General features: G+C 55.7%; 3 protein-coding genes across 8 annotated transcripts; all 3 read left to right on the top strand.

Annotated features, from left to right (window-relative positions):
* Window positions 1-324: 324 nt before the first annotated feature.
* ankrd27 (ankyrin repeat domain 27 (VPS9 domain)) lies at window positions 325-8,514 on the top strand. Of its 4 annotated transcripts, none has more exons than XM_068651008.1 (28): window positions 325-635; window positions 2,051-2,173; window positions 2,279-2,389; window positions 2,444-2,779; window positions 2,855-2,914; window positions 3,299-3,352; window positions 3,423-3,488; window positions 3,552-3,628; window positions 3,736-3,857; window positions 3,924-4,002; window positions 4,068-4,200; window positions 4,282-4,365; window positions 4,436-4,557; window positions 4,726-4,808; window positions 4,876-4,991; window positions 5,153-5,245; window positions 5,312-5,509; window positions 5,571-5,627; window positions 5,706-5,831; window positions 5,907-5,951; window positions 6,063-6,170; window positions 6,249-6,443; window positions 6,522-6,641; window positions 6,703-6,876; window positions 6,943-7,036; window positions 7,102-7,165; window positions 7,231-7,291; window positions 7,493-8,514. In XM_068651008.1, the coding sequence occupies exons 2-28, from the start codon at window positions 2,072-2,074 to the stop codon at window positions 8,147-8,149; spliced, it is 3,537 nt and encodes a 1,178-aa protein (XP_068507109.1). In that variant the 5' UTR covers window positions 325-635; window positions 2,051-2,071; the 3' UTR covers window positions 8,150-8,514. The 4 variants fall into 4 exon arrangements, with proteins under 4 accessions (XP_068507109.1, XP_068507108.1, XP_049579319.1 ...); XM_068651007.1 differs by lacking the exon at window positions 325-635 and adding an exon at window positions 1,584-1,746 and having other exon boundaries at window positions 3,302-3,352; XM_049723362.2 differs by lacking the exon at window positions 325-635 and adding an exon at window positions 1,585-1,746 and having other exon boundaries at window positions 2,459-2,779.
* A 142-nt stretch (window positions 8,515-8,656) lies between these two features.
* Window positions 8,657-10,266, top strand: tmed6 (transmembrane p24 trafficking protein 6). The gene is made up of 4 exons (XM_068651019.1): window positions 8,657-9,089; window positions 9,171-9,297; window positions 9,576-9,733; window positions 9,830-10,266. Exons 1-4 carry the CDS (start codon window positions 8,874-8,876, stop codon window positions 10,061-10,063), a joined length of 735 nt encoding a protein of 244 aa, XP_068507120.1. The 5' UTR covers window positions 8,657-8,873; the 3' UTR covers window positions 10,064-10,266.
* A 137-nt stretch (window positions 10,267-10,403) lies between these two features.
* Window positions 10,404-15,220, top strand: LOC125970771 (RNA-binding protein 12). 3 transcript variants are annotated; one of them, XM_049723393.2, is made up of 4 exons: window positions 10,404-10,509; window positions 11,048-11,093; window positions 11,244-11,880; window positions 14,290-15,220. In XM_049723393.2, the coding sequence occupies exons 2-4, from the start codon at window positions 11,085-11,087 to the stop codon at window positions 15,042-15,044; spliced, it is 1,401 nt and encodes a 466-aa protein (XP_049579350.1). In that variant the 5' UTR covers window positions 10,404-10,509; window positions 11,048-11,084; the 3' UTR covers window positions 15,045-15,220. The 3 variants fall into 3 exon arrangements, with proteins under 3 accessions (XP_049579350.1, XP_049579349.1, XP_049579348.1); XM_049723392.2 differs by lacking the exons at window positions 10,404-10,509; window positions 11,048-11,093; window positions 11,244-11,880 and adding exons at window positions 12,539-12,891; window positions 13,470-13,516 and having other exon boundaries at window positions 13,644-15,220; XM_049723391.2 differs by lacking the exons at window positions 10,404-10,509; window positions 11,048-11,093; window positions 11,244-11,880 and adding exons at window positions 12,539-12,891; window positions 13,470-13,516 and having other exon boundaries at window positions 13,641-15,220.
* Window positions 15,221-15,233: the final 13 nt, after the last annotated feature.

The raw sequence follows: 15,233 nt of genomic DNA, 5'->3' as shown, positions 1-15,233 counted from the left end.
GATAAATTGGCGATAACATGCTTAAATTTAAAATGAGCATGTCACCTCCTTTGTGTCTTTTGAGGCAAAATCAACGTTTAGTGGATTGCTGCATCTCAGTAAGCCCTCTCACATGAATCTCAGGGGTGACGTCATTGCCCACGGCAACATGCCATTGCACATATTTGAGGAGGAGTTCGGATACCTTGTGCGAAAAGTGACAGTTTTACTATATTCAGAAGACGTTGACGTCTGGATAGTCACGATTTTTCGTTTTGAAAACACTTATTGATTATTCAACTTGCACAAGACGAGCGGGATAACCTGCAGTACACATGCAAGCCGATAGAGTGCGCTGTTTGCCCATCTAATCAGAGCTGGTCGAGGAGCGTCAAGTGCTGCTCAGCTCACTTGGATGAATCTTTGCGTTTTGTACGAACATGTTTTCGCTTTTGGTCTTAGGACAATGGCTGTCAGCCAGCGTGACGGCATTGTCTTTGTGCGACTTGTTAGCTGCCACTGAGCACAGCGGCTAACGGAGCTGCGAGCCGGTCGGACGGGCGAGTGACGAGCCTGCGACTGTGCGAGACGCCGCCGTCGCCGCCGCCGCCGCCACCGGATGAGCAGCCGAGGAACTCAGGACGCGTCGACGAAAGGTGACCAACAATAACGCTGCCTCTTTTCAGTCTTCAGTCGCTCGTCTTCCGGCTTAAGCGAATGTGAGACGTTGTCGCCCTTAGCCGGAAGCAAACGACGGCTCTTTTGTTGTTAGCCGCTGAGCTGATGAAGCTAATTGTGGCCACTTCCGGGCCCGGTTCGGATTGGCTGAGTCACAGCAGCCCACAACAAACATCTCCAACGTCGACGTCGGACGTTGGAGTTCACCCTTTGAGCTCTCCACCAGCTCCACCGTTCTCTTGGGATAGACAAGCAAATCAAAGAAAACACCTGGAAATAAAAATAGCACCAAATGTTGCTCAAGTGGGACTACCCACTTTGTCGTATTTTGGTTTGACAGCTACATTTTGTTATTAGTTGTTTATGTCATTTTCTCCCACGCTTCATAGATATGCATATTAAGTGACTAAATACTTCATAGTCAAAAAGGTTCTAAGGTTGATTTTTAGACTTTGTCGTCATCAAATGTTTAGATGACTCAGGCAGTAAGCAATTTTTCAAAACAAACAAACAAAGGGGGGGATGAAAACAAAGACTGAGACCTCAGGAACTCCATTTATTTAGAACCGAGGGATACAGCAGTTAAATCACAAAATTCACTCCAGAATATATCATCTAGCGCCCGCTGAATTTCCGAAGCAGTGACATCACAGAAGGCAAAGCGTGAAGTTACCACTTAATGGCCACTTCCACATTCATGCATGGGAAATGGTGCTTTTCATGCGTTTACATTAGGTTTCAAATGGCACAAAAAGCAAAATTGATTTGCTATTTCAAATAGAAGGGGGGAAAAAAGAATAATTCACACGGTAAATTTAAAGGCCTCAACGGTGAGGTCATCAAGCGGTCACGTGATGTTGACTGATGTCACGGCTTGTGCGAGCGCATCCCGTCACGAGGGGTCGGGACACATTCCTGCCGGGGGGGGGGGTCACAAGGGCCCGCGCTGGCGTCACGTGATCTCATTCCTCACTTTGGTCCTAACCGAGGCGCGCAGTAAGCACCCTCAGTTGCCACGCCGAGCGAGCGAGCAAGCGAGCAAGCGAGTGTGTGCGTGCTAGCGACACCATGAAGCTGACAGCTGAGGAGGTGAGTGCAGGGCACGGCAGGGCAGGGCAGACCAGGGCAGTCGTCTGCTTGGCTGTCAACTCTCACTTTGGTTGACTTCCCGTTTGCCGCTTCCCCTTTACGTTGCCGAGACCTGCGCTCAAACTCGTTGCTTTCCTTTGTGTGTGGCAAGTTTGCAGCTTTTCTAGCCAAGTTATGAAATGAGCCTCAGGTTGACTTTTGAAATTTATGCTGGTTACGACGTCGCTACCCTAAATGTTAGCAAGCGGGTGCGATGGCTCCCTCGTCCTGCCAACGTGACACGTGCGCCGGTTTGGTCCCGCAGGTGGCGCAATTGCAGCACCCCATGGCGCTGTACGACGAGAACATCGCCAAAAACGCCTTCTTCGTGGCGCTGGAGAAGCTCCGGCCGGACCTGTGCGAGCGCGTGGCCCGGCTGCACGGCATCGTAAGAACTTAACCCAATCATTTTTTTCTCTAACTGTGCCGGCTAGCGACGTCCGTTAGCATGTTTGTAGCCGTAAAGCAAACCGCTCGCTGCTAACTTGCGCAGGTTCTGGTCCCGTGCTGCGGAAGTCTCGAGGGTAGCGTAGTGTCGGAACTTCACTTTGACAGCTACGTGCTGCACCCCGTGGAAGACGGATACCAGACGGCAGACGAAAAGGTTGGCCTTTTTCTACCACGGACAAAAGAAAACAAATGCCGTCTTCATCCTCAGCATCTTTCCTTGCAGGAGGTCCGGATCCAGGACAGGCGGGTCCTGTTGGGATCTGACCTGGCGCCCCCGGTCTCGCTCCCCATCCTGTTTGAGGAAACCTTCTACAACGCCAAGGAGGAGAGCTACAGCGTCCTGTGCATCTCCGGGCCGGTGGAGGCGGCGGCGGCGGAGGAGGCGGGCCCGCCGGCGAGGGCGCCCAGCGCGACTTACCACCTCAGGAGCCTAGAAGACGTCAAGGTGTTCCTGGGCCGCCACAGCCACAAGCTGGACAAACTCATCGCAAACTTCTCTCTGGCCTTCAAGCAGCACGAGCGAAAGGGACTCCGGCACCACATAGTAGGACGCGCCCGCGACCCGCTCGCGCTTTTGGGCCGCACGGCTGCGTCACGTCACTCCTTTGTGTGTTGCTAGGACTCCACCCACGGCTTGTACACACGCTGCCTTCAGTGTGTGCTGCGGGACGCTCGGCCAGTGAGTATGAAAAAAAAAGAAAAAATGAACTCGTGGTGACGGTCGTCATCTCCGTCGCTATGGCGACCGCAAACCGGTTACGCTCTGCTTTTGATCAGAATCATGTGAAGCTTCGTCATCATCTTATCGGATTTTGTCACTGAGCCTGAAGGTCACGCGGATCCAAACGTTCCCGTGATGTTTTACGCAATGCCCGCCAATTAGAGTTGCCATCGCCAACCCGATGACGGGATGCGGAAGCGCTTGACCGTTTAAAGCGTGTTCTCGAAAATAGCGTTTCCGTGCAAAAGGAGGGCAAATGCGTAACGAGGCAGCCCACGACAGGAAACGTTGACAAAGCGTTCCGATGAGCTGTCAATCACGAGGCCGTCGTGCTGTGTTCAGAAGGTGTCGGCCAAGCAGGAGCTGCAAACCAGTCTGGTCAAACAAGCCGTGGAGGTAAGGACGGCAGAACGCGCATGCGCTGCCGCCACCGCCGACTCACACGTCGGCGCTCCGCTTTGCTCAGGTGTACGTGCATCACGCCATCCACTCGCTGATCTTTAACCTGGTGTCGACGTTGGAAGCCGGACAGGTGGGCAGAGCCCGGCGCCGCTCCGAGACGGCCCCCGGACTGACGCCTTGTCCTTGCTTGCAGGACGCCGCCTTCAACAAGACCACCAGAAGTCTTCAAGAGCTTCAGCACAAAGACGTCGGCGTCAAAGCGCATTTCAGGTGAAATGACTTGCTAGCTGTTTAGGCGGCACGTACGCTGTCGAACAAATGCTACGTGCTAACAAATGCTAACAGGTGCCGACTCGTGTCTTCTTCTGCGCCGTCAGCATCAACTTGTCTCGCGCCAAACGGGAGCTGGGTCAACTCAACCAGCAGACGTCGCCGCTCCTCAAGCTGCTTTGCTTGCGCAAGGTGGCCTTGACCGCCACCCGCACGGCGTCCTCGGCAGGTAGCCACGCCACGCTACGCCAACCTCAACCTGACTTTCCATTCATTGCGTGTGCGTGTTTTGCAGCCAGTGTGGAAGCTGTGTGCGCCGATGACCTGCTGTCCATCATCCTCTATCTGCTGGTCAAGATGGAAATCCCCAACTGGTGAGACCCGACACACACACACACGCGCGCGTGCAGGCTACTAACTTGTGTGTGTGTGTTTGCAGGATGGCCAACCTAAGCTACATGAGGAACTTCTGCTTCTGTCAGTCCAGCAAAGACGAGCTGAGCTATTGTCTGAGCACCTTTGAGGCGGCCGTCCAGTACATCAGCCTGGGGAGGCTGCACCACACGCTCTCCGTGCGTAGCCCGCCGCGCCGCACCGCGCCCACCGCGCCTAGCCCGCTGACGCTGACAAATGCACGTGTGTCGTGTGCTCAGGATTGCCACGGCCATGCCAACAACAAGGTGCAAATGAAGGTGGATCTGGCGAGCGCCTCCACGCCCATCAGCCGTTTGTTGGAGGTCAGCGCCGGGCGGGACCTTTGACCTGTCCTCGCTCACGCTGGCCACTCACGTGCGTTTGCATGCGCAGCACGTGGCGGACGGGAACGAGGCGGAGGTGGAGCGTCTGCTGAGCGAAGGCGAGAGCGAAGAAGACGTGCGGCCGTGTCACCCTTTGTGCTCCTGTGACCTCTGCGACCTCCAACTGTCCGGGTCAGACTTTGTTTCTCCTGCAGTGTCTCGCTGAATGATAAATGAAGGCGCAGAAAATACTCTGCACACTGCCCCCCCCCCCCGTGGTTCTCAGGGGTACTGCAGTCAATTTCATCCCCAAGCCAAGCATCGAAGTTGACGGCGCATCGCTTTTGTCGGTGATTGCAGGAAGCTGAACGACCCGTCCGTCGTCACGGCGTCCTCCAGAGACGAGCGAGGCTACACGCCGCTGCACGTGGCCGCCGTCTGCGGTCAGCAGGAACGCGCGACTTTCTCGCCCGTGGGCATTAGCAACGTGGCTGCCTTGCTTGTGCGTAGGTCAGGCGCAGCTGATTGACCTTCTGGTATCCAAAGGAGCACCGGTCAACGCCACCGATTACCACACGCTCACACCGCTGCACTTGGCGTGTCAAAAGGGATACCAAGGAGTGGCGGTACGTTTTGACCACAGCATAATTTGGTTTGGCTTATTCTGAGGATGAGTACCCGCCACCACTGCATGCATAATTTGGTATTCTGAGGATGAGTACCCGAGCGATCGTTTGCAGAGCCCGTGACGGTGCGCACACGCAAATGCATCTTTGCTTGTGTGTAGCTGCTGCTGTTGCATTACAAGGCGGATGCGGACGCCCAGGACAACAACGGCAACACGCCGCTGCACTTGGCCTGCATGTACGGACACGAGGACGTGAGTTCACCAAAATCCAACACGTGGAGCAGCCTCGCCGCAATATCACCATGTGCTTTTTGTCAGTGCGTGAAGGCGCTGGTCTACTACGACTTCCAGAGGTGCAGCCTGGACCTGGCCAACGACAAAGGCGACACGGCGCTGCACGTGGCGTCTCGCTGGGGCTACGAATCCATCGTCCACGTGCTGCTGGAGAACGGCGCCAGCGTGCACGCGCTCAACAACAAAGCGCACACGCCAGCCCACTGCGCCCTCAACTCCAAGGTCGCTGCGGGGCGAGTCTCGGCGGCGGCTCGGCGGCTGACGTGCTTTTTTGGCCGCGCAGGTGCTGGCGTTGCTGCGGAGGGACGAGGGGCAGCGCTGCGGGAACGGTGGCGCTCATGTGAGGACGCCGCTGCCGCCGCCGCCACCTTGCTTTTTTTTTTTAACGACGTCCGTCTTTGCCCCTCCCCTCCCTCAGCCTCCCGTGCGAGTTCCTGCTGCCAGCTCGGAGCGCAGCGGCCGGCGCTCGTCCACGTCAAGCGGCGCGTCGTCCTCGCCGGGCCGCGAGCTCCCGCCCGAGAGAGCGTCGGTGCGACATGGCCAGGTAACGCCCGCGCCGCCGCCGCCGCCGACCGAGCGCCTTTCCTTTCGCTGCTGAGCGTGTGTGTGCGCTTGACAGGTGGAGAAGCTGCTGCGGGCTGTGGCGGACGGAGACGTGCAAATGGTTCGCCACATACACACACACACACACACACACTCACACACACACACTCTTTTGTCATTGTCTGTTTTTGCTGTCTTTTTCTCTGAGGTTGCATTTCTGTGCGTGTTTCAGGTGCGCTACCTGTTGGAGTGGACAGACGAGGAAGAGGCGGGCGCGGCGGCCGAGGCGTCGCTGTGTCATCCTCTGTGTCAATGCGCCACGTGCGCGCCGGCTCTCAAGGTGGCTGGCTCGGGTGGACCTTCCGATCAAATTGAAGCGTTTTTGTCAAACTCCAAATTTTGACGTTGTCGTTATCAGGCGCGTGCGGTCCCATGCGGCGCCTTGTGCGTGCGTAGCGCCAACGCGGACGGCGTGACGCCGCTCCACGTCGCCTGCATGTACGGCCACGCCGAGCTGACGGCGCTTCTGGTCCGCCACGGCGCTGACATCGAGGCGCGCACCGAGCGCAAGGCCACGCCTCTTCACCTGGCCAGCCAGAACAACCACCTGCAGGTGGGCGGGCACCGCCGACGGCCGGCCGGCCGTCCGCCCTCCACGACGCTTGTGACGTGCGTGCGCTGGCCTGTCCAGGTGGTGAAATTCCTGCTGGAATGCAACGCCAAGCTCAACAAGAAGGACCAGTACGGCAACACGGCTTTGATACGCGCCTGTCTCCACGGCAACCTGGACACCGCCGCCACACTCATACAGGTGAGTGCCGACGTCAACCCGTAGAGAGGCGCGCACACGGACGCCGCTCCTTTTTGTTTAGAGCGAGGCGTTGGTGAACGTGCGCAACCGGCAGGGCAACACGGCGCTGCACTGCGCCGTGCGGGCCGGCCACCGGGCCCTGGTGGATGTCCTGCTGAAGGCCGGAGCCTCCCCGCACCTGCGCAACAAGAAACACAGGACGCCTCTGGACGCCGCGTTCCAGCGAGGCGGAAAGGTGAACCCCGCCGTGCCCCGCTGAGCCGCCTGACGCGTCACCGTCTCTCTTTTGGCTGCGCTTCAGAACGCCGAGATCGTGCGATCGCTGCAGAAAGCGTCGGGACTCCCCCCGGATGACGAGCCCATCAAACTTCTCTCCGTGCCCAAAGGCACTCTGGGTAAGCGCGACCTCTGGCTCGGCTACGTTCAGTCAACCCGGTGATGTTTTCCTTCCTTTTTGCAGCTCACTCCTTCGTTCAGTGTCTGAGACTCAACGATCCCGCCCGCCAAAAGTCGGCCGCCGGCAGGTTGTCGCCCTCGTTCGTCTTCATCGCCACCTTCCTCATCCGTTTTGACGTTCTTTTGTGCGCAGGATTCAACGGATGAAGAAAACGTCCGGCAGTCCAACCGGGCGCTCGGCTGCACCCGAGCAGGTCCGTTTTGTCTTCCTGCCAATTTGCCATGCAAGCTCAAAGTATTACTCTTGTCACTTCCATGCCCACATATGCGAGTTGTCTAGCTAAATGCTAACGTAGGTGAAGCGCCAGAGATGGGCTCATGGAAATGAATTTGGACGTTATTGTGATGACAACTCCAGCACGTAAGCAGATGTGTTGGCGCGCACGCGTGTGCAGGTGAGTCCCGATGCGAGGAGGCCGCGGCTGCGGCGCGGCGGCACGGCGGACGCCACCGCCTCGTCGGCGAGCCCCGACGGCACCCCTCGCTCGAGAGGGCGGGGCCTGACCCGTTGGCACACCCTGGACTCGGGAGAGGAAGCCCCAGAGCCGCCGATGGACGTGCGCGTTTGGACCAGACGTCGCCACGACGACGACATCATGCGCGAAAGCCCCGCGGCGCTCAGCTTTGTGATGACATCGTCGCCGTCAGACAGAAAGACGCCGCGCGACTCTGCGACGGAACGGTCGTTAGACGACGGTGACGTCACTTCACGTTTACCCGCAAGCCCGCCGCAACACGCCAATGCTGGGGACACGGCCATTTCTGGTGACACCGGCCTCGCCGGTGGAAAACGCAATTCGTGTGACATGTTGCACACTCAGGATACGCCCGATTCAAGCGCTGTGGCCCACATCCGAGCCACGGCCATTTCTAGGGACACGCCCATTTGTAGTGACGTGGCCGACACCAAAGACACAAGGCTGCCTTGTGACGCGCTGCTTCTTCCCTGTGACAAAAACCACTCCGCTGAAACATCCCACATCCAAGACGCCAGCGCTAAAGCGGCCCACTCCCCTATCGACGACATCTCCGGTGACCCCAGGGTGGGCTGACGCTGCCGGTCGAGTGCCGAGGACAGCTCATCCGTCGGAAAGCCAAGTGTGCGCACTTCAGCTGGTGGTGGGAAAACAAGACGTCCACAAACAGGAAATTGCGTCCGCTGCTCCATCATCTTCTCCACACCAGAGGGGAGGGGGCGCTGAAAGCCAAGAGGTCAAAAAGGGATCCTGCTCCTTCAGCCAATTCTGACGGAGATGAAAGCAGTGGTGGTAAATCATCAAAATCCAGAGACGCACAAAAAGAGACATTGCATTTTTTGCATTTAATAACTTCTCTGCACTTCAACTAGTTTCCGTCCATCTTTTATGAACTTTGTACATCATGCTTGGACTGAAATTAAAACTCATCTTGCATGCCACATTTTTTCATCATTTTACTTTTTCTTTTTTTTTTTGCATCTTTTTTAGTGGGGCCAACCTGCGAAGCTTCTTTTCAGCTTCTGACAGGGATTTTCATAGGACTACAATTCCATTGTCGTCTGAAGCGAGGAATCGAAATAATCCGATGACCTTTTTGTGTGTATGAAAAGCTCTCAGACAAAAGTTGGCCTTTCAAAGTATTTGTACTGTGTTCCTTTGGCACTTGCGAGTAGAAGTTGATGAAAGCGTGGCTGTTATCGCGACGCAGCGGCTGTCGGGCCGGTCGGCCTTCCCAGCCGGTTAATGATTTGCGACGCGGTGAACAAGTGGGCCCTCGCTCGGGCGGCATCGGCCGGACATGATGCGGCACGCGCTCGGCTGGTTCCTGGTGGCCTTGTTTTGGGGCTCGGGGGCCCGCGGGGGACCCCTGAGCAGCCTCCGACCCAACATGGCGGACCAGGAGCTGTTCTGGGGCGCCGACCAGTACGACTTCTCGGTGGTTCTGCCCGGCGCCGGGATGGACTGCTTCTGGCACTTTGCTCACCACGGGGAGAAGTTCTACCTCAACTTCATGGTGAGATTACTGGAACGCCGCTGCAAGCGCCGCTTTTGGCCTGCCTGGTACGACACATGTTTTTTGTGCCGGTGCGTTCAGGTGCAGTGGGTGACGGGCGTGGGCCACGACCGCCACCTCTCCGTTACCGTCAACGCTCCCGGCGGCCTCCTGCTTTCCACCGTGGACGACGCCAATGGGCAAATTGACTTGGACGCCAGCGAGACCGGTGCGCGCTACAAAGACACACACTCCAAAAGCAGCGGCTCACACATTAGTTTAATTGAGTGGGATGAGCATCATTTTCCACGCCACACGACAATCACCCAAAACCTGCAGAACACACACTGTCCCGAGGGGGGCGCCAAAATACGCTTGAAAAAGCTTGCATGGTTTTCACTTTTCTTGTGTGCGCGTGCGCACACGCATGTTTCGATGCACGTGTATGTTGTTTGTTTTCATGTTTGTGTTCTTTGACATGACCGTGTTTTTGCGTGCGTGTTTCAGGTTTCTACCAGATGTGTTTCAGCAACTTCCACAACCGCTTCGGCAGCATGCAGGTGTCCCTCAGCTTTGGCGTTTACTACGATCACGCGCCCTCCAAACAACAACAACAACTACAAGACAACGCCAAGAAGCTCAATGACACGCTGAGCATCATCGAGGTCTGCCGTCCTAAACGACGTACTTGTGGGATGAAAGGAAAGAGGTGGCTGCTGCGGATCAATAGATAGATCGATAGAGAGCTGCTTTGCTTTCAGGCGTCGGCCCGGCGCGTGGAGAACGCCGCCTTCCACATGTTCCGCCACTACAACGCGGGACGCATGCGCCGCGGCGCCGACGACTTCCTGCTAGCGTCCAAGCGGCGGCGCGTGGGCCACTGCTCGGCCGCCCTGGCCCTTCTCATCGTGCTGGCCGGGTATCTGCAGCTGCGCTTCCTCAAGAGCCTCTTCGCGGAGCGCCGCCACGGCGACGGCGAGCCGCGCGCATGCTGAGTGCCGCGCTTGCTTGCCTGCCAACAGGAGCCTTCATCGGTTCGATCCCGTTTTAATCGATTTTTAACTCAATCCTTAGTGACTAGAATTGTTCGGGCGTGTAATAACCATGACTTCCGCTAGGTGGCAGAAGGCACAATGAATTTGTGAAACCGCCGCATGCCATTACAGTTACACAAAAGATTTTACACTAACTAGTACTTGTCTCATAGCACATTAGTTGTTGTGTTTTTGCTTTGTATCATAATAAAAATAAATGATTCTGATAAGTGATGACCGCTTCTGTTATGTTAAATAAATGGTACCCGTTCCAAGTGCAACTTGGTTTCATGCGAGATAGGAATGCTGTCGGACAGGTCGAAGCTGGCAACAAACATCAGCACGACGAGCGCTGTGCTTGCATTTTGACGCCAGCAGCCACTGCGTCGGAAGGGACAACACATCAGGTGACTTTTGCTTATTTGCCGAATCGTACCTCATTTCAAAGTCAAAGTCAGCTTTATTGGGGAGATGAACATGAAAAGGATGCAAATTCATAAATCTGACAACGGAACGAGGGTATTAGGGGCTTGGGGAAGATTTTTTTCTTCACGGCTGAGCATTTGTTTTATTGACCGACCCTTCTTGAATTTCTTTTCAATTGATCCCGCTAATATTTATTTGGGCAACACGTGTGACTCACGGAACGAGGGAATTGGGGGCTTGGGCAAGATTTTTCATCAAGGCTGAGCACTTGTTTTGTGGCGGGCGGGCGGGATGAAACACAATCTTGCTAAAGAAAATGTGTCCATTTGGGGAAATATGAGCCAAGTTGAATATTTTGATAAACGCTTCGATTCATATGTCCAATGCAAAGATATCACAAACAGTACCGTGACGAACAAGTGACCGGTGCTTCCAGTTACAAGACTTGGCCGTTAAAGATTTCATTGTATGTGAAATGTGTATTACAAAAAATGGTGACGTTTGACTTTGTCGTTCCAGGAAATAAAGAATTAAGGAGACAGAGTCACCAAGCGACATGGCGGAAGTAAGTACGAGTACAAAACATGGCTGACTTTCATTTGCATGCGCCATCATTTCACTTCAGAGTTGCAAGTCCTATCCATCGCGTGCTTGGCTGCCCATCAAGCTCTTCTGTCTACTTTCACACTATTTCATGTGTCATTTTGTTTGTCAGTTGTTGTTGGGAAGCGCCGAATACATCTTGGGTTTGTGCGGCGAGGTGTACAAAATGGTGCAGACGGCCAAGTCCAACAAGGCCATGTGCCAGCAAGTGGCCGACCGCGTGCGCACCTTGGAGAAGATGGTGCGGAGCATCAAGGAGCGGCCCGACAGCGTCTCGCCCGATGTCAAAAGCGCCCTGATCGAACTGGCCCGCAGTCTGAAGGACGCCACCGAGCTCATGGGCAAAGTTTCCAAAGCCAACGCCTTGGTCAAGGTGTTAAACTCCAGCAGCAACGAGTCCAAGTTCCAGGAAGTCGGTCAGAAGCTGAACCAAGACATGCAGGTGCTGTCCATGGCTCTGCAGCTCAGCCACGGCGACACCCTCAGGGAGGGCCTGAGGACCATCGTGGCGGAACACAGGGCGACCACGGCCCAAAGCCTCGCACCCCTCCGTCGCAAGCCCGTCCTGCGGGTGACCCAAGGCGACCAGCGTTGGGGCGGCGACGAGGGTTCGGGCGGCAACAAGGGTCCAGGCGCCTCGGACGGCGGCGCGGCCCAGGATTCTACGACGCTTGTCGCCAAGATACTATTGTCTTCCGTGAACAAGGTCAAGCCGCCTGATAGCAAAGTGAGCGAGGAGCCCGGTGCACCTCTGGCCAAATTGTCAGAGAGCAAGGCACCCGTACCCGCGTCACCACTACTTGTTAGCGCCTCACCCGAGACCAAGGTACCTGCCCCAAAGTCACAGGGCGCCCCGACACACGTTTCCATGTCATACAGCTCCGGGCAGTCACCCATCCGCATGCCAGAACCCACTATGATGTCACCGGTCCCCGGGCCCATGGTGTCCCCCATGCCCATGGTGTCCCCCAGGCCAATGATGTCCCCCATGCCCATGGTGTCCCCCGGGCCAATAATGTCCCCCATGCCGTCCCCCGGGCCCATGGTGTCCCCCATGCCCATGGTGTCCCCCAGGCCAATGATGTCCCCCATGCCCATGGTGTCCCCCAGGCCAATAATGTCCCCCATGCCCATGGTGTCCCTCATGCCCATGATGTCACCCGTCCAGATGGTGTCCCCCCCCGTCTCCAGCTTCCCCTACTCCTATGCGTCCACACCTTCTGTGATGAGCTTCAGTCCTATGGCGATGGCGTACCAGCAGCGCCCCAACAACGCGGTGAGCACCTTCATAAGCTACAACCCCTCTCAAGACGCCCTCAAGCTGGCACAAGCTCTTGCCTCGGGGCTGCCACGCTCCCGGCCCCAAAGTCATATGAGCGGCAACATTTTACGCAACATTTACTATCGGTGAGCCCCGCACCCTCAATGATATGACTGGCGCTTCTCAAAACTTTGGCCTGTTGGCAGAGGAGAAATTGTGCAAAGTTGACCCAGCACACTTACATAGGTACTCCATGTGCAATACTTCTTAAGCAATAAAACAAAATACACTCAACACACTGTTGCTGCTTTCCATCAATATGTTTTCGTTCTTTGAAAGCCAAGAGGTCATAAAGCAACTCGGTTTCACTTTCGATACGAGATAGGAACGCTGTCGGACCGGTCGGTGGAAGCTGGCAACAAACATCAGCACGACGAGCGCTGGCTTGCATTCTGTTGCCAGCATCCGCTACGTCGGACGGGACGACGCGACACATCAGGTAACTTTCGCTTATTTACCGACCCTTGTTGAATTTCTTTTCAATTGATCCCGCTAATATTTATTCCGGCAACACGGTGCGGTGCGCTGCACGTGTGACTCACGGAACTCAACGGAACGAGGGAATTAGGGGCTTGGGCAAGAGTTTTCATCAAGGCTGAGCACTTGTTTTGTGGCGGGTGGGATGAAACACAATCTTGCTCAAGAAAAGGTGTCCGTCCATTTGGGGAAATATGAGCCAAGTTGAATATTTGGAATTGGGCGGTTAGATCACCAAATGATTCCCGGGCGCGGTACCGCTGCTGCTCACTGCTCCCTTCGGGGATGGGTGAAATGTCAAGCCAAATTGCACTACACCCAGATGTGTGTGTGTGTGTGTGTGTGAGACAATCATTGGGTCTTTATTTTGAGAAACACTTTGGTTCATATATCGAACGCAAAGCTATCACAAACGATACCGTGACGTACAAGTGACCGGTTCTCCCGGTTAAAAGACTTGGCGAAGGCCGTTAAAGATTTCATTGAATGTGAAATGTGTATTAAAAAAAAAAATGATGACGTTTGACTTTGACGTTCCAGGAAACAAGTAAAGAATTAAAGAGACAGAGTCACCAATCAACATGGAGGTAAGTGCAAGCACACAACATGGCTGATTTTCATTTGCACGCGTCATCATTTCACTTTCCGTGTTTTTCCATCAAGCTCTTCTGTCTACTTTCACAGTATTTCATGTGTGATTGTGTTTGTCAGCAGTTGGTGGAACCTATCTTGGGTTTGTGCAGCGAGCTGAACAAAATGGGGCAGACGGCCAAGTCCAACAAGGCCCTGTGCCAGCAAGTGGCCGACCGCGTGCGCACCTTGGAGATGATGGTGCTGAGCATCAAGCAGCGGCCCGACAGCGTCTCGCCCGATGTCAGAACCGCCCTGATCGAGCTGACCCGCAGTCTGGAGGACGCCACCGACCTCATGAGGAAACTTTCCAAAACCAACGTCGTGTCCAAGGTGTTAAACTCCAGCATCAACGAGTCCAAGTTCCAGGAAGTCGGTCAGAAGCTGAGCCAAGACCTGCAGGTGCTGTCCATGGCTCTGCAGATCAGCCACGGCGACACCCTCAGAGAGGGCCTGAGGAACATCATGGCGGAACACAGGGCGATCAGGGCCCGGAGCCTCGCACCGCTCCATCACATGCCCGTCGTGCAGGTGACCCAAGCCAACCAGGGTCCGGGCGGCGCTGAGGCTCCAGGCGGCGACGCAGGTTCGTGCGGCGGCGACGAGGGTCTGAGAGCCTTGGACGGCGGCGCGACCGAAGATTCTACAGCACTTGTTGCCAAGATGCTATTGTCCTCCATGACAAGGGTCAAGCCGCTTCTTGGCATGGAGACCGAGGAGCCCGGTACACCTCTGGCCAAATTGCCAGAGAGCAAGGCACCCGTACCAGCGTCACCTACTACCACTAGCGCCTTACTCGAGGCACAGGGTTCCACATCAAACAGCTCCAGGCAGTCACCCATCCTCTTGCCACCCTCCTTTCCGGAACCCACTCTGATGTCACCGGTCCCCATGCACACGGTGTCCTCCATGCCCAAGTCACAGGGCGCCCCGACACACGGTTCCATGTCATACAGCTCCGGGCAGTCACCCATCCGCATGCCAGAACCCACTCTGATGTCACCGGACCCCAGGCCCATGGTGTCCCCCATGCCCATGGTGTCCCCCATGCCCATGATGTCCCCCATGCCCACGGTGTCCCCCAGGCCCATGATGTCCCCCATGCCCATGATGTCCCCCATGCCCATGATGTCCCCCATGCCCATGATGTCCCCCAGGCCCATGATGTCCCCCATGCCCATGATGTCCCCCATGCCCATGATGTCCCCCATGCCCATGATGTCCGCCATGCCCATGATGTCACCCGTCCAGACGGTATCCCCCATGGTGCCCCCCCCCGTCCCCAGCTTCCCCTACTCCTATGCGCCCGCACCCGCTGAGATGAGCTTCAATTCTATGGCGATGGCGTACCAGCAGCGCGCCAACAACATGATGAACACTGTCATAAACTACAACAACTACAACAACTACAACTATCGAAACATCCTCAAGCTGGCACGAGCTTTTTCCTCAGCGCAAGAAGACTGCTTGGATCTAGACCTCTGATCATAACGTCATATGAGCGGCAACGTTTTGCGCAACTCTTACTTCAATCGACTGGCGCTTCTCAAAAGTTTGGCCTGTTCGCAGAAGAGAAACTGTGCAAAGTTGACCCAGCACACATACGTATGTACGTACGTACTCCATGTGCAGTACTTATGCAATAAAAGCAAATACAATCACGGCATGACTATT

Source organism: Syngnathus scovelli, chromosome 6, assembly GCF_024217435.2.
Source record: "Syngnathus scovelli strain Florida chromosome 6, RoL_Ssco_1.2, whole genome shotgun sequence".
NCBI lineage: Eukaryota > Metazoa > Chordata > Actinopteri > Syngnathiformes > Syngnathidae > Syngnathus > Syngnathus scovelli.
The sequence above is the reverse complement of the archived record's forward strand: the minus strand, read 5'-3'. Positions and strand labels throughout refer to the sequence as shown.